This window comes from Plecotus auritus (genome assembly GCF_963455305.1).
Source record: "Plecotus auritus genome assembly, chromosome: 7".
Taxonomy (NCBI): Eukaryota; Metazoa; Chordata; class Mammalia; order Chiroptera; family Vespertilionidae; genus Plecotus; species Plecotus auritus.
This window is the reverse complement of record NC_137774.1, coordinates 4,157,821-4,175,080: the sequence shown is the minus strand read 5'-3', so window position 1 is coordinate 4,175,080 and position 17,260 is coordinate 4,157,821. Positions and strand designations below refer to the sequence as shown.

The window sequence follows — 17,260 nt, the reverse complement described above, 5'->3', positions numbered from 1 at the left end:
GACTGGCACGTTCTCTCCGCCTCCCAGACCTGTGGCTCAGAGGACGAAAGTCCTTTCAAACCTCCTCCCGTCAGCAGAGGACCCCCACGCAGGGGATGCACAGCCCTGCTCCCTGGCGTCCGCCCTGGCCCCTCCCAGCAGGAGGATGGCCCCGAGGTCGTGGTATTTCATTCTTTCAGCCCTACTGACTCCAGTACATCTGACTGTCATGTCCCTGCTCAAAACCCTTCAGAGGCGCCTCTGTGCAAGGCAGTGTCTGATGCACGTGGCACAGTCTGCTCCATTCTCCTTCTGGAACTTTCTCTCACCACTGCCCCACCCTCGCTGGCAGTGTCCTCCGACGTCCTGGGCTGTTCTACAGCAGCGCGCCCTTCACGTGCCTTGCTTCCTGCAGACGGAGCTCGGGGCCCCGCCCGAGACGCCTGCAGCACACGCCTGTCCCCTCCCTTCCTGGGATTTGTTCATGGGACCTGGGTGCGCATTCTGCTGCTCTGCCTCACTGAGAGCTCATGGGCAGGGCTCTCCTTATCCACCTTTGTGTCTGGAGCCAGCCTGGGGCCTCACACAGCGACTCGCTCCGGGAATGGCTGAGTGGACGAGACCGCCCTCGGGTGGCCTGCCTCCGCTGGGTCTGTGGGCACGTTCTTCCGTCAGCCCTCAACCTGCTCACGGCCAGGGCTCACCACAGCTGGCAGCCACCACTCCAGCCGGAAAACTCCATGTCTAGCTGGCCCCTCCTTTCCTGGAGGCCCGGGTCACCCTCTGCTCCGCACTGCAGGACAGGAGCCACCCACCCTCAGCAGGGGCGTAGGGACACCCTGCCTTTGGGACAGGAGGTAGAGGGGGGCTCACCACCCATCTGTCTCTCTGACATCTCTTTGGTGCCTGCAAGGTGAGCAGTGAGGTACTTGAGCAGGTGTCAGATCTGGTTCTCTCGGCAGAGCCCCCAGCCTCCCGCCTTCCACCTGTTTCACCCCACTTCCCACAGCCTCAGGCACACGCACCCCAGCGCCTTGTCATGTCCTGAAGTCCACCTCGTTCAAGTCCAGCCTGTCTTTTCCCCTGGACATGGGGTGTGGACTCAGTCTCTCATGCCGTGAAGAGCCCTAACCCTCAGTCTCTCATGCCGTGAAGAGCCCTAACACGCACCCCAGCGCCTTGTCATGTCCTGAAGTCCACCTCGTTCAAGTCCAGCCTGTCTTTTCCCCTGGACATGGGGTGTGGACTCAGTCTCTCATGCCGTGAAGAGCCCTAACCCTCAGTCTCTAAGAAGAGCCAAGCTGTCCTTTATAAACCCCGGTGGCTGACAGTCATTCAGTGAGTGACTGTGTGGGTTTTCCACAATATTTATCTTTTCCACCCAAACCACAAAGGTTGCAGTTTGGGCATCAAATCCTTGGAATTCTGCCCACCATCGGGTACCATCTGGCCTTTCAGCTGGAAAAGAGACAACACAGACCCACAGTCTTGTCCAATAAGAAGGCCAGGGGGACAGCAGCGGTGCCAGGCGGCCGCCTTTGGGCCAGCCCAGCCCCCGAGGAGCCTGGGGGGATAGACCCCCTCCAGGGCATACTCACCGCCTTTGGGCAGGCAGGGACGCGCCCTAAAGAGGGACTGGGCAGGGGGCCCTGAAGCCCGTTGTCCCTCCCGTGTCCTCGCTGCCTCGGAACTCGCTTCCTTCTTTTGGATGAAGCCCCAGACGTTGTCACTCTTGTTGGGAAAATAAAAACTCCCAAACCAAGATGTTCAGAGCCACTTGAGAAGTAAAAATAGAATCCTTGAGCATGTCTTCACTGCACTTCAAGGACGCGTGGAAAGTTCAGTTCCCGAGGCGGGATGGGCTCCCGCTGAGTTGCCGTTAACCCCAATTAGCTCTTAACCCCCAGCTCCCCACAAGGACAGCCCTGTAGTCTGGGCATCAGTTTCCTTTACCCCTTAGAGTAACCTCCGGGGGGGTCCAGACCACGCAGCTGTGCCATCGCACCACTGCCCCCTGCGCCCCAGCTAGCCCCGACCCCCCAGCCTGCCTCGCCATGTGTCCGGAGTCAGCGTCAGCCCCCACAGGTCAGCACTCGCCATGCAACCTTCCTCATCGCCCTGTGAACAGAGAAATCCGAGCCCCCTGCCCTCGAACGGAAGGCGCTAAGTGGCCTGCTGGCCTTTTATGCTGAAACTCCAGGGACTGGCAGGGGGTGTGAGGGGAAGCCAAGCCTGAATTCTTGGCTCCTGGAAGCTCCATCTCACGACTCGGGAGCCACAAACAAACCCCAGAACCCTTTACTTTCACAGGGAAATAAAAACTGGCCATCGAGCAAGTCAGCCTCAGATTTATTTACCTTTAATATATTTTTATTGATTTCAGAGAGGAAGGGAGAGGAAAAGAGATAGAAACATCAATGAGAGAGAATCATTGATCGGCTGCCTCCTGCACACCCCCCACTGGGGACCGAGCCCACAACCTGGGCATGTGCCCCTGACCGGAATCAAACCCAGGACCCTTCAGTCCGCAGGTCGACGCTCAATCCACTGAGCCGAACCGGCTAGGGCCAGCCTCAGTTAGAGGCACCACGGGAGCAGTGCTTTGCGCCTCATGGCCACTGCTGGCCTCATGACCGTTGGCTTTCGTCCCCAAGGATGCCGCCCTTGGCTCACGTCTAGGTCAGGGGATGGGCTGGGAGGGATCCCCGGCTGACGGTCCTGTCTTCTAGAATATTCCCTCATGGTTACTTGTTGCAGAAGGTAATTGGTTACCGTTCTTAGGACATGTGTCCTGTGTGGTGGCCGTCACTGTAGCACGTCCTTCTCTTCTATCTTCCCTTTCCTCCAAGAACAGTGCGTTCTCTATCACCTCCCCGCTTGAGGGGAGAGAAATGGACTGCGTACAAGGGGACCTGCAGCCCTGGGCGGCGACGTGATCCGGGACAGCGTGGATGCGGCGGGTGGTCAGCAGGAGCAGCTGGGGAGACGAGGCCGAGGCTGATGCGATGGATCCGCAGGCAGAAGGCAGGGCCCCGAGGGTGTGCAGCCTGTTCGCTGGGGTTCAGTTGGGGATTAGCTCCTAATTTGAGTTTCCATTTTGTTTCTCTGACCAGGGAAACATGCAGAGAAATCTGGGGATGAGGAGAGAGGCATCGATCTGCTTTACTTTTGTGCTGATGTTGACACGCGCACCCCCTTCCCCATTTTGTGCAGTTAAGCAGACACAGCGCGTGCCTGTCCTGGGCTCCGGGTGTGTGACAGGACTGAGTGGCTGGAGCTTTGCCCCCGAAGTGCGGGGGGGCTGTAGGGTTAACACTCGAGGGGTCAGAGGGGGGCCGGTGGGGGACACAGCTCCGTCTCAGCAGGTCTGAGCTGAGCCCCTGACTTACAGATCCGTCTCTTAAGGAGCACCGCGTGGGCTCTCCCCTTCCCTGGCTGGGTGCTGGCTTTTTATTTCTTCTTTTTTAAAAAGGCAAGGGCCCGCACGTGGCTGTACTGCGTTCAGAGATGGATGCTGGGGCCCCTTTGTCTCCTGTGCCCCGCCCCCTTTCTCCCCAAGACCCGGCAGCCCCGCGCCACTGCTCTGAGTCCTCCGTCCTTTCCCAGTCGGATGCAGCCCTGCAGGTGCCGAGTCGGCTCTGGCTCATTTGCAGAGGACACCTGTTCCACCATGAGCCCCAGCTTGTGCCCTGCGTCTGGGTCTGCGCGCGCTCAGGTGTGGGAGCCAGCGGCCGCGCGGGCGGGCGGTCTGGGTGCACTTCCTCCCAGTGGCCCTGCACCCCCCCCCCACGTGGCACAGTCAGTCTGTGGTCCTGAGCATTAAAAGAAAAAGAAACCACATCCCAGCTGCCGCCCAGCCATGGACGTCGCAGCTGCTGAGCAGACAGGGCTTCCAGAAGAGCCCTTACCACCTGCTCCCACTCGGAGGCTAGAACTGGACACAGAATGCCGGGCGGGGCGGGGGAGGACGAAGGTGGGCTCGCCAGGAAATGGCCTCCTGGAGGAAGGGCCTGTGCAGCCTGCGGAGGCGGACTCCCCTGCCTGGGGCTGGCTCTGCTCCCCCTCCCCTCCCCCCGTGTTTCCATAGCGGGACTTTCTAAAGCCCAGTCCTGCGCCTTCAGAGACGAGAGCTGACCTCCCACGTAGGCCACCCCCGGGAAATCCCCAGCACCCACAGCGGAGCGCCCGTTTCAGTGGGAGGCGTCGCAGGTCGGAGGTGAAACGCTGACCACCTCGCCCCGGGCACGGTAGGCGTCCAAGTCCGGCCACGGTCACTTGGGGACGCTGGTGCCCAGTGGCTTCCTATGTGTCTTCCACATGACATCCCCGCTCCCGTCCCTCCGAAGGGACCTCAGCGGCGGACAGTCTCCCTGAAGCGGTCGTCCTCCTAAAGGACTTGCTGGCGATGCTGCACACAGACTTGCTCGGCGAAGCGGGGGTGATTCTGCCCCTTCATGGCCCCCTCCCTGGCCTGATGAGACGCTTCTGACCCCCCCACACCCGCCCCAATCAGAAGCAGATCTGGTGCTAGGCCCCAGCAGAAAGCCCTTGCCAGAAGCCTCCCAGCCCCATGGACCTCGACCCCGCTAATTAGAGCCTTCTCAAGCCGCCACTTTAGTCCTTCCTGTCATTCATTCGCACAGTGATAATGGACTAGGATAAGAGGTCACAGCTTGTTCCACATCCTGCTCTCCGTGCCACGGGGGCGGCGGAGGGGCGGGCTCAGCCCCCCTTCTGTGGGGCTCCCGCCTGCCTGGCACAGGGCAGACCCCGCAGCTGCGAAATGTTCACCCAGGTCACAGGACCCGGCCGGCTCCCCGGGGTGGGCCCCGCTCCCCACACTCGCCTTGGGAGCCGGCTGGCTGCGTCTCTCTGGCGAGTGTCATTAGCATTAACGTGGTAAAATGGCACCGTGTAAATGTTAATAAGGTCTGATGCCGCCGCCGCTTCCGAGTGGCAGATTGGAAATGGTGCCATCAGCGCAACGCCAACCAGCGGCGTTTAATTCCTCTCTCCCTGAGCACCCAATTTGGCGTGGAAATCCTACGCTTCCCGCCTCCCAGCCCCAGGCTCCGCGGTGCTGAGTTTACCCCATTTTCCTTTGCAGAGAGGATTCGAATCTCCCGTTTACGACAGGCTTTGGATTTCTTCACTTTTTCAAAGTAAACATTCACTCTCCTGTTCTCCGAAGAGAAAGAGAACCGAGGAGCCCGCAGTGCCCCCTCGGGCCGGGCTCCCCACTCCCAGACTTTCCACGCCCACCCCACCCCCGTCCCCCAAGGTGCAGCCCTGCTCTTCTGGGGCTGGGGTCCTTCTCTTAGGAGTTGCCCTGGAAGCCACTGGCTCTATTCTCCCTGCTTCCCCTCCTCCTCTGTCAGGTAAAAACATTGCTGGTGGCCTGGCTGGCGTGGCTCAGTGGTTGAGCATCATCAACCTATGAACCAGGAGGTCACAGTTGGATTCCCAGTCAGGGCAGATGCCAGTAGGGGGTGTGCAGGAGGCAGCCGATTTGTGATTCTCTCTCATTATTAATGTTTCTATCTCTATCTCTCTCCCTCTCCCTTCCTCTCTCTGAAATCAGTAAAAATATTTTTTTTAAAAAACACACACAAAACATCGCTGGTTAACGACCTTCTGATTGATCCTTTCCTCTGAAGCCTTCAGAAGGGCGCCCCTCCCCTCCAGTGTGTTGTCAGGACGCTGTGCCCCCTCCTCCCTGTGTCCTTTCCTCCCTGGAAGCCTTGAGTGCCCGCGGCGTGGCTGGTGCTGCTTCCCACCCTCATCTGCCTGCCGTCTGGCACCCGATCCACGCTCGTGCCCACTCAGTGCCAGGCTGTGCCTCCCTCGGCAGTGTTTGCTGAAGCGAATGGGTGATGTTCCCAGGGTGTCGCCTGGGACTTGCCTGGAAACCCCTTTCCAGAGTCTCAGGACAGTGAGTGGAGGACGGGCGGAGAAGCGCGGCTCCGGCTCCTGTGCGCATGACGCAGGAAACTCACACGGATGCCGTCTGACCCCGGGCGCCGCTGCCAGTCCAGCGCACCTGGGTCAGGACTGGCCCGGCCCTGGGCAGAGGCTGCGTGAACGGTGTATGCTCCCCGCACACACGTGTGCGCACACACATTCACACACGGCGTGCCCAGTGCGGCCCGGCCTCGGTGTCCCCCTCACTCCTGTTTTGTCGCCCAGGCTGTCTTCACTCTCCTCCTGGGACCCTTCACCTTCTTTGACGTCCAGAAGACCAAGTACCTGCAGATCCTGACCTCCCTGATGCGATGGGTCGGTGAGTCTGGGAACAGCTCGCTCTCTCCCTTCCTCCCCTCGGCCCTTCCTTCGCCCTCCAGAGACAGCCAGGAACCGGGTGCGGGTTTCTGTGGGCTCCCGGGGGCAAGGAGGAGGCCGTGCTCCGCCTGCCTTCCTGCTGGTGGGGAGATTCAGTCGCGAAAAGTTAAGTCACTCCACGATCACGTAGTGGGGGCGGAGCTGGAGCCAGGCCTGGGACTGCGGAGTCTGGGACCAGCCTCTTGCGCACGCCCGCGCCGGTCCCTCCCCACTGACCTGGCCTGGCCTGGAGGCTGGACACCTGAAGGCCTGGGTCAGGGCCCTGTTCCCTGCGGGCATGAGAGCTGTGCCATAAACCAGTGGGCATGGCGCCCCCATCGCATCCCCAGCCACCAGGGTGTGAAGACCCCTCGTCCACAGTGCCCTCTGCCTGCCTGGCTCCCCTCTGAGCAGGAGCACTGCTTTCCTGGGTGGGGGTCTCTCCCCTTAAATCAGGTGTGGGGTGAGGTGCTCATTTATTCCCCCACTCCATCCTGCCAACCACCCTGGCGGCCCCGGCTGCTGACCACCTGGACCCAGGACAGCTGGCACGTGCTCTGGACCAGTTGCACGCTTGGTTTTTTTTTGTTTTGTTTTAATATATATTATTATTATATAAGAGAGGAAGGGGAAGGGAGAGAGAGAGAAACATTAATGATGAAAGAGAATCATTGCTTGGCTGCCTGCATACCCGACACTGGGGATTGAGCCCACAACCTGGGCATGTGCTCTGACCGGGAATCGAACCCGTGACCTCCATGAGTTGACACTCAACCACTGAGCCACACTGGCTGGGCTGCATGCTTGTTTTGATCTAAAAGCGAAACCTGCTGTTGCTGTTCTGGTGGGGACTCCCCTTTCCTGGGAAAGAGGATGGTTCCAGACTCCCTCTGACCCCCGTCCCCACTCCCTCTCCCAGGCGTCGGCCCCTCATCGCTCTTCATTGCCGCCGGCGCTCAGCACTAGTCATGACGAGCTCACAGTTTCTGATCCAAATGACTTCCAGCAGTTTTGGCACCTGCAGTCCCCTGGCCCCCCACTTGGCATTACAGACCCCAGCGTAAGGGGATGACCGCCTCACGGGAGTCCTGGCTTCTTCAGTTGGAAGGGAGGGGGCCGTCCTCCAGGCCAGCCCCACCCTGCAGCCGTGGGGACAGGAGCTCACGATGGGAAGGCTCCACGCACTCTGAGAGCTGCTCGGAGGGGTCCTTGGTCAGTGCTTGGAGTTCTGCCTCGGCTTGAGCCAGAACCCGAGCCTGTGACTTCTTCCCACCCTTGCTCCTTCCTTGCAAGGCAATGAGCGCGGGGCTGAGTGGTCTGGAGGGTGAGCTCTGGGGCCTCTGTAACTGGATGAGCCTGGCCGTCAGCATCCATCAGGAGGAGGGACAGGAGGACACCTGTGTGCTCTCTGGATGGGCGAGACTCCTGTCTGCCCCGTGCCTGGATCTGAGCTGCCCTCACCGTCAGGGCGCTGTGTTCACGTTTCATTCTCAAGCTCCGAAGTCCTGGGTGAGATGAACGCCATGACCACCTGGGGAGATGAGGACGAGTTGCTTAGAACGTGAGGGTCGCGCTAGCTCCACGGGCACGGTGTTGGCATGGAGCCTCCCTGGGTGCAGGAGGGATTGTGACCAAAAGCCCGGGATCCGTGGCCGTGTCTGAGAACCCTAGTGACCTTCAGAAGGAGTTTTCTCAGGAAAGCAGCGTTGGAAGAAAAGCCTTGTCCCTCCTGGCCTCCCTGGCTTCATCTGCTGCCCCAGCATCCGGGGCCCAAAGTCCTGAAAACCTGGCCCCGCCTGCTCAGGATTGGCTTCCCTGACATGCTTGGCAATGGGAAGGGGCTCTTTAAACGCCGGCGCCCAGCCCCTCTCCCTCATGAGGTGGCAGGAGCAGGGGGAGCATGGAGGGGACGCCGTGCGTTAGCCGGCATGGTGGATTCCCACGCCACCCACGAGGGGCTGGCCGCCGATAAGGACCGTTACCGGCCTCTGCAGCACCCCAGTGCCTGTTCAGTGTGACAGAGTCCTCTGTGTCTGATGAGCAGTACATTCATTAGAAGAGAGACGATTGTAAGAGGGTGAGGAGGAGGTTGACTGGATACGAGGCTCCCCCAGATTCGGGTCAGCACAGCCCCCACCTGCAGAGAGGCAGGCCCTGGGGGCCTCCAAGGGAGTGGAAACACCCTGAACCCCCACCCCCACCCCTCGCTGGTGTCCTCGCACAGAGCGGAGTCGGCAGCTCTTTGCCAGGGCTCAGGCCACCCAGCCTGGGTGACCCATTCCGCCTCTCTTTCTCCCAACCAGGGCCCCTCCCCCAGAGCAGCAGGGTGGCTGCTCGTTGGTGCAGGGACACAGTGGGAATCCTCGGGGTCCCCACACCCTGCAGGCCCCGGCCCTCCCAGGGAGGCAGCCCTGAAGCGCAGCACGGCCCAGCCCGTGGCAGTGGCCTTGAGAGAGAAGGGTTGGAGGCGGAGCCAGCTCGCGAAGGTCACCCACACTCATGCTTGGGAGGTGACATTGTCTGGATGTCGCTGTCTCTGCAAGTCATTTGCCTCTTTTCTCCCCTTGATCCGGGAGATAGTCAGCCAGCCTGTCCTCCAGCAGCGCTGGGTGCCGGCACCGGCATCTTTCTCCGAGACACTCAGACCTCTGGGCTTGGGAAGTAAACGTCTCACGTAAGAGATCGCCCATCAAGTCTAACATGCAGCCCAGCCGAGGGGCCCGTCCCCAGTGGGCACTGCAGCCCCGGGGTGCTTCTCCTGTGGAGCTGGTAGGAGACAGCAGCGTGGCATCGGGGGATCCGGGGACACCAAGCACCCTGGCCAGGCCGTCCACCTGTGGGAGGGGCTGCCTGCCCCCTGGGTGTCTGCAGGCCGATGGAAGGGGGTGCTGTGGAGGGTGTCTCCTCTAGCACCCCAGGTGAGGTTTCTAGAACCCCTCCAAGGCAGTGAGCACCAAAGCCTTGTCTGTCCTCAAGTTGGCACCAAGTTGTCAGTGATAACGAACTTGCTTTTCACGCTGCCTTTGAAAAGCAGCTGCGCGCCGTGGCCCCATGACCCTCCGGCACATGCCCCTCCCTCTCCCGTCTCAGGGCCCAGGCGTCTGACCGCGAGTGAGGCAGGCAGGGTGGCAATAAGCTGGCGTGGGTTCTAGAAAAAGAAGGGGGAAATGAGCAGCAAAGGAACTGGAAAATCATAGACGTACCGAGCCGGAAGCTTTCTTGTGCTTAATTAGGAATTGGTTCTGCCATCTGTTGAAACCCCAGGCGGGAGGATTGCAGCAGCCCGCCCCGAGCAGGCCCCGGAGCTCAGGGCCAGCCCCACCTTCTCTGCACCCTCCGCCCTCCCTCCGCCATTAGCCGGAAGCCCCTCGAGCTGCCTCAATGGGGTTGGGAGGGTTGGGTGGCCTTTTCGAATAGCCATTTGTCGGGGAACCTGTCAGGACACGTAGGGCAGATACCAGTGTTGATGCATTTCTTTTGCTCCCCAAGCGAGTCCTGGGGAGACCAGGCTGGTCGGTCTGGCAGACCCAGGCTGCAAACGCCTCTGAATTCACACATGCAAGGGGGGGCTCCGGTGGCCAGACGGCGCTCACCCCCGGCGGCTGCTTCAGGTCAGCCACAGGCCCCCGAGCACACAGCATGGGCTCCGGCCCGGCTGCCACACCTGCCAGTCACTCCCTCTGTACCTCCCCCCTGTGTGCTTCCTGGAACAGGCCAGCACTGGTCCCGGGTAACCCCACTGCCCTGGAGGAGGCTTGAGCCCCAGAGAAAGGAGAAGCAGCCCCAGCACAGGGATGCCGGAGGCTTCCTCTGTAGCTCCTACTTCTCTCCCTGTCAGTGGCCCGCAGACCAGGGTCACCCAGAGAGACGCAGCCCAAAGTGCTGTCCTTCGTGCCCCCAGGCCCAGCAGCTGTGGCTTCGGAGCCCACGCCCCAAGCCGCTCAAATGATGAGTGTAGACCAAGCGTGTCAAACGCTCGGCCCGCAGGCAGCATGCCTCGTTTATTTGGCCGGTGTTAGCCTTTGAGTTTGACATGCTTGGTATAGACCTTTCCCTCCTGGGACACTCCTTCACTCCCGTTACCAACTTCCCCCAGAGACGCCAGCAGACGCCTCCCAGCTGGGGACATGGACAGCTGGCTCTGCTCAGGGCGCCCCGTTTGGCGTTATTAAAACACTGATTCTTTCTAATAAGCACTGCTCTGCCGTGCAGCTGCCCTCCTCGGTCTGGGTCTGAGCTGCTGGGACCCACAGGGCTGCCTTCCCTCTGATTGTGTATTCAGAGCAACACCACGCACGCTGCTCGTCTCCTCCGCCTCCTCCACTCCAAGTGGGTCAGGCGTCCTCCCCTCAGCCGGCGAGCGTCCGCAGATCAACCGGAGCTGCCTCGGGAAGTTCCTTGGCCCTGCCCTCCTCACCCACCCTGGCAGGTGCCCCATATTTGTCCTCTAGTCCGAGGGGGGTGAGGGGTGGGACTTGGTGGCCCAAGGGGTAGAAGGTCCCCAGGAGGAGACTTCACCTAGGAGCCTAGGAGGGAACGTAAGGGCTCTGGTTTCACCTGTCCCCAGAATTATCTGTGGCCGCATGGCTGACCCCCCTGCAGATCCCGGAGGATCTGGGCAGAGTGTCTCCTAGTGGGACTGCTCTGATCTGTCACCACCAGCCGCCGGGGTCTCTGTCGGGGCCATCTGTTCACATCCTGTTGGTTCCGCAGGCCAGCTTGGTGCACGAATTCCTTCACAGCCTCTCACTCCACGCGTGCTCCTCAGAGGGCAGGGAAGGACCCCCTTCCAACGTGAGGATACCCACCGGCCCCTCTGAGCAGGCCGCCAGGCCTCCCTCTGGGCCCGCCCTCCCTCTGGGCCACCATCCAGGGCTCTCCTGGGCCCTGGAGCATCCAGCTTCTCTGGTCACACAGCCCGTGGAGGGGGTCCAGGAAAACCTTTATGTGTGTATTTCACCTTGGTCTTAATTGTATTCTTGGTTTTCGAAAAGTTCTCTCTGCAAAGGCAGAGGTCAGTTTAAAGGAGAGGAGCCCGGGGTTTCTATCTTAAGGCTTTTGGGGTAGACACGTAATTAAAGTTTGGTGAAGAGTCAGCCTCGTGCCACAAGTAGTGACCCCTTTCCTTAGTGGCAGGACCGGCCTCGGAGCTCTGCCTGGCATTCCCCCACATCCCTCCCCCACCACCACCCCCGCCGCCTCCAGCAGCCCTGGTTGTTGGCAGCTCTGCTCTGTGCGTGGCTGAGACGTGCGCTGATGGGAGGAGGACTCCTGCTCCGCCCGGGACGTTGGCGGGCCAGCTGTCAGGACAGCAGCAAGGGAAGGGAAGATAAGGCCCAGTAGCTGATGGGGTGAGGCATCTGACCAACGGTGGGTACAGGGGTGCCTCTGCAGCGCTGGGCTTCACAAGGGCCTGGGCAGCTGCCCCCTCGGACAGAGTCCTGCAGCCACGTACGTCTGCAGAGCCAGCGTGGCCCACAGCAGGCCCGGAGCCTGGGAATTTACGTTCAGCTCGGGAATCCAAGGGCCGCTCTCATCGCACCGCTTTCCTCATCCCCCTCTCACTGCGTTCTCTCTGATCCAGCGGCTGCTTAAGAGCCGTCTTAGCTCAGGCCGCCATCACACCCCACCACAAGCTGGCGGCTTCAACAGCAGAAGTGTGTTTTCTCAGTTCTGGAAGCCGGGAGCCTAAGATCACGGTGCTGGCAGGGTTGGTGTCTGGGGAGGCCTCTCTTTCTGGCTTGTCGACAACCACCTTCTCGCTGTGTCCTCATGTGGCCTCTCTGTGCAGGGAGAGAGCAGCTGGCGTCTCTTCCTTCTCTCATAGGTCCTGTCAGATTAGGGCCACCCCTATGGCCTCATTCCACCTTCCTTACCTCCTTCTAGGCCCCATCGGCAGGTAGTCACCCGGGGAGTCAGGGCTTTGACACAGAATTGTGGGGAGACCATTCATAACAGGAGGAGCCGGCTGACAGCCTTCAGGAGAGGTGACAGTGCCGGATTTTAGTTTCCAATCTCGGAAGATTAGGCGGCCGGCGGCCAGAGGCCCCTCGGCCCGTCTCCGGCGATGACAGACGGAGCAGGCTGTGACAGCCTGGGGATGAAAAATGGAGACCCTCCCCTCCCCTCCCCTCCCCGGCCCCGCGGGCCACGGCCCACGGTGTGGAGAGTTGAAGGATGAAGAGCCCGAACTCTTGATCCCCCACTTAAGACTTGATTGCCTCAGAGACGCCAACGCCTGCCCTTTATCAACGGCCTCCTCCCCGACACACTCGGAGGGGAGGCTCTGCTCGGAGTCCTTCGGGATAAATAACGCAGCCGCAGAGGAGAAGCTCAGGCCTGCAGCTTAATTATTGCAACATCCTTCTCTGCTTCCGGGTGAGGAGGAGGAGGAGGAAGGTGGAGATGGAGCTGGAGCCCTCCAGAAGCCACAGGGCTGACCCAGCATGGAATACGAGGGGGTCAGGTTCAGCAGAAACCCAAGTGGTCCTTTTTGTGAGTTATTAAAACAGCGAGAGCCGCCATCTCTGAAGATCTTCAGAAACTGCTTCCTAAACTGGTTTATCTGCAAGAAGCAGCGCCCAGCCAGGGCTGCCCAGACAGCCCACAAGCCAGTTTCGCCTGCGCTTCTTACAGCCTCTGGGAGATTCGGGGCCGAGGAGCACGGGCCAGCATCCCACCGGAGAGCATGACTGGGCGACGCTCCCAGCCGACAGCCGCTCCCCGTGCTCACCGCTCCAGGCCCCGCGGCCACGGCCGGCAAGAACCGAGAGGGCTCTGCACTTGCCTCTTTCCGAGTCCGGGCTGACCTTGGCCCAGGCCGGGAGGAGCACCAGGTCCCGAGGGGACACCCCGAGACGGGAGAGGCACAGCAGCATCCGAATCTCGCCTTACAGCGGCTGTCCCCTTTGCTCTGATCCCAGTGCCCTGCCTGTGGCAACAGCCTCAGCTGCAGCCTCTTGAATAGCTAATCACCAGGCAGCCCAGGCCCCCGGTCTCCCCGCTGCAGCCGCCCGCCTGCTCAGCTCAGCTTTATAACCCTTTCTGGCCGAGGACTGACTCCTGGCACAGGAAACTGCACCTCCACCCCCTCCGGCCTTCCCCGTCCCCTCCCCACATCCTGGCCCTGCACGCACCCCCAGGAATAGCGAGGCAGACTGCCAGGGTCCTGGGCATCCTGTGGAGCGGGGAGGCCCCAAGGGGTGTCCTGTCACAGGCCCCCCAACCCCCTCGAGGGTTAAGCCAGAGGCAGCTCCTGGGCTGCCTCTAGAGAGGAAGTGGCTGCACGTTCCCCTTGACTGACCAGAGCTGGCGAGATTTGTGGTGTCCCTGGGGCGGCGAGAGTCGCGGGCCCTCAGTGGCAGGAGTGAGCAGCAGAGACTGGGGTGGGCTGAGAGTCCGAGACAAATCATTTATTTATTGGCCATTTTCACAGGCCTGTCCCCTCGCCCCCTGCTTCCCTCCTGTCCCCGACGGTGTCAGGCAGCTCTGATTTAAAGCTATAGATGATGTCCCCGTCGTCCCGTTTCCAAGTGTCATTGTGGGAAGGCAGAGCGGAGGGTCACCCTGGCTTCCTGTGAGGCCCAGGCGAAGGGAGCCTGGTGTGATGTGGCCTGAAGGGGACAGTGCAGAGACCCCCCAGCCTCCACCTGGGGGAGCCCTGAGCCCCTGAGGGGCCAGCCGGCAGCCCACTGCTCCCTTATGCCTGTCACTCACCAAGAAATGGCAGGTGTCACCGTGGGCTTTACCTGCTGGTGTGGGGGTGAACGGGACATGGGGAGGGGACCCCAGTGCATTCATAAGATCCATAGCAACTGCTGACCTGCTCCAGAATGTGGCCGTCAGGGTCACGTGAATGGAACAGTTCTTGCTCCTGGGGCTCCAGTCCCTTGGGGGCGCCCCCAGACCAGACACTGTCCAGCGGGCCGTCTCCTCTGCTGCTGACACCCTCTCGTTTGTTTTGCAGCTTTCACCATCATGATCGTGCTGGCCCTGGTCCGCATCGGGCGTGGGCACGGGGAGGGGCACCCGCCCCTGGCCGACCTCTCCGGGGTCCGGAACCTGTTCGGGGTGTGCGTGTACTCCTTCATGTGCCAGCACTCCCTGCCGTCCCTCCTCACGCCCGTCTCCTCCAAGCGCCACCTCACGCGCCTCGTCTTCCTGGACTACGTGCTGATCCTGGCCTTCTACAGCCTGCTCTCCTTCACCGCCATCTTCTGCTTCCGCGGCGACAGCCTCCTGGACATGTACACCCTCAACTTCGCGCGCTGCGACATCGTGAGCGTGGCCGCCGTGCGCTTCTTCCTGGGCCTCTTCCCCGTCTTCACCATCAGCACCAACTTCCCCATCATCGCCGTGACCCTGCGCAACAACTGGAAGACGCTCTTCCACCGCGAGGGCGGCACGTACCCCTGGGTGGTGGACCGCGTGGTGTTCCCCACCATCACCCTGGTGCCCCCGGTGCTGGTGGCCTTCTGCACCCACGACCTGGAGTCCCTGGTGGGCATCACGGGGGCCTACGCAGGCACGGGCATCCAGTACGTGGTCCCCGCCTTCCTGGTGTACCTCTGCCGCAAGGACACCCAGCTGGCCCTCGGCCCGCGGGCCGCCAACCAGCACAGATCCCCGTTCCACCACACCTTCTGGGTGGGCTTCGTGCTGCTCTGGGCCTTCTCCTGCTTCTTCTTCGTCACCGCCAACATCGTCCTCAGCGAGACCAAGATCTGATGGCAGGCGTGGCTGCTGACGAGAGGGGTGGGGGCCCCGCCTCGTCCTCCCGCCTGCAGAGACCGCGTCTGGTTGCCTCCCAGGTCTCCACAGGGCAGATGCGGCCAGGCTCTGGGAGGGGACCCTGCACATCTAGCTGGGATCTTGTCCCCACCCCGGCTTCCTTCCACCCAGCCTGCACCTCGCCGCACAAGGCTCTCCCAGACTCCAGGACTGGCTCCCGGAATCAACCCCCTGCTTTACGCACATGCCCCATCACCCCACCACGGGGCGGGCTCCCCTCCCTGCTCCGTGGAGACGCAGCGCTGGCACTGCCACTATTTATACTGGTCACCGTGTCCCCTCCTCCTCCCAGCCCTCCCTCATCCTGGTCTGGGAAACTCACGTCATAGACGCTGCCCCCTCAGGATGAACCCCGGGCCCCAGCCCCCCTCCCCGCTGGGCCTGCCAGTGACTCCTCAGGAAGGGCCTGGCCTGCCCTGATGACAAGAACAGGAGGTGCTAATGGGCACCAGGGTCCTCAGACCAGGGTTGTGAGGACCCTGCTGTGGGCGCCAGCTCCTGCTCGGGGCTCCTGAGCCGGGACAGCATGGAGCAGCCCTCCCACAGGCGCAGCAGCACATACAGATCTAGAGCCCAGAGCTGTGACCCCTGGAAGGGTCCTCTGCTCTCTGACTGCCCTGCTTGGGCTCTGGGGCCTCCTGCAGGGTGGGGAGGAGAGGGGCAGTGTATAAGGGCCAGTAATGGGGAGCTGGCCCCACCCACCACGGCTGCGACTTGGGAATGCCACAGCATGTGGCAGTGTGTGGCCCTTGTGGTTCACCCTGTAGGCAGTCAGGCCTGCTCTGGCACTGACGGTGCCTGCCTGTCCAGCCAGGCTGTGGGTGCTCAGTGCTCACACACTGCATGTCCCTTGGGCGCCATGGGGTGAGGTGGAGCACAGGCCACCGTTCCCATGGAGGGAGGGCCGGGTTCCCACCCACCTTGCCGGCTCTCCCATAACCCCGCCCCGCCACCATCATGCATGCACCGCCGGGCAGCCTCCCCGGGAGCAGGTGACTGATGAACTAACTCTGCATTTCAATGTGCCTTCTGCTTCAGGCCTGGGTTCCTTTCTGACCCTCCTGCTGCCCCAGCCCCGGGCCTGCCCTCACCTGTCCCGGAGCCCCGGCAGCTGGACCAGGAGCTGCTTCTGAGCTGGACTCGCAGGCCCCTGCCCTCTCTTGATTTCAGTGCCTTGCTCAGCCCTCCTGAGGGAACTGCTGCTGCCTCCCCCACATCGCACCAGCTTTGTATCTTGGACAGAGTGGCGACACTGGGTGTCCTGGGGCCCGTGGTGGTCTCGGGGCCGGAAGGACACGTGGGACCTGCAGGAACATGGGAGTCCACGGGCAGCACTATCCCCCACCTTTGGCCCCCACCTGTGAGAACCCTGTGACCCACTTTCTCACTGGTCCCACGTCTTCCGTTCTCATCTTGTCCCCGTGTGTCATCGTTTTCCATTCACCTCCATCTGCCGTTGTGGCTTCTTTCCAGGAGGCCCGGCCTGAGGTGGGCAGAGCAGGGAGAGCCTTGAGGTCCGACCAGCCCCGGGGGTGCCGGGCCTCCCTGGAGCTGCCCCACTGCTGACAACTCAATTAAAACATCTGTACTTGCCCTTCTCCGGTTACGTTTCCTTTCGCTTAAGGACAAAGCAAATTAAGGCACCCTGCTTCCTGGCGCTGCACCAGTTCTGGGGGGGAGTGTGTTAGCATCATATGGCCCGGGGTGATTTATGTGGCAATCAGGAGCCACAGCGGTGGAGTCTGGTGGCTGCGGCCCCCTCCACGCCAGGCAGCCCCGGTCCTGGAGGGAATTGGCCCAAGGTGACCACATCACTGATAGCAAGCTGGGTGCACCCCACTGCCACTGTCTGGGTTCCTGGGCTCTGTCCCGCTGTCTGTCCCACCGGAGGTCAGATGGGGTCACCTCTCTCTACTGAGAGCCACGGGGCCCGGGTGCAGGGAGAGGACACGTCCCAGGTGATGCTTGCTCACCGTGTGCGTCAGGCACATTTGTTGTCACATCAGCTGGGTGGGGTGGGCAGCTGGGTCACACTTGATAGAAGGGCCCCAGGGGGTCGGTGGTGGGAGGGCAGTGGAGGGTGCCCCCCGGCCTGGCCCAGGTGCAAGCTTCCCTGTGGAGGAGGAGGAAGACTCCGCAGCCTTCACGCGACATCCTCTGCCCACCGCCCCCG

General features: G+C 61.6%; 1 protein-coding gene across 4 annotated transcripts in view; it reads left to right on the top strand.

Moving 5' to 3' along the window:
• The window catches only part of TMEM104 (transmembrane protein 104), a 39,832-nt gene extending 23,153 nt beyond the window's left edge, over positions 1-16,679 (top strand). For 2 of the 4 annotated variants that reach the window (XM_080678721.1, XM_080678720.1), the window contains exons 9-10: positions 6,166-6,259; positions 14,264-16,678. In XM_080678721.1, the coding sequence (XP_080534847.1) occupies positions 6,166-6,259; positions 14,264-15,024 (855 nt within the window). In that variant the 3' untranslated portion in view covers positions 15,025-16,678. Of the gene's footprint in view, positions 1-6,165; positions 6,260-14,263 lie in introns of all 4 variants that reach the window. The other 2 variants (XM_080678719.1, XM_080678718.1) reach the window with 1 other exon arrangement.
• The last annotated feature ends 581 nt before the right edge of the window (positions 16,680-17,260 follow it).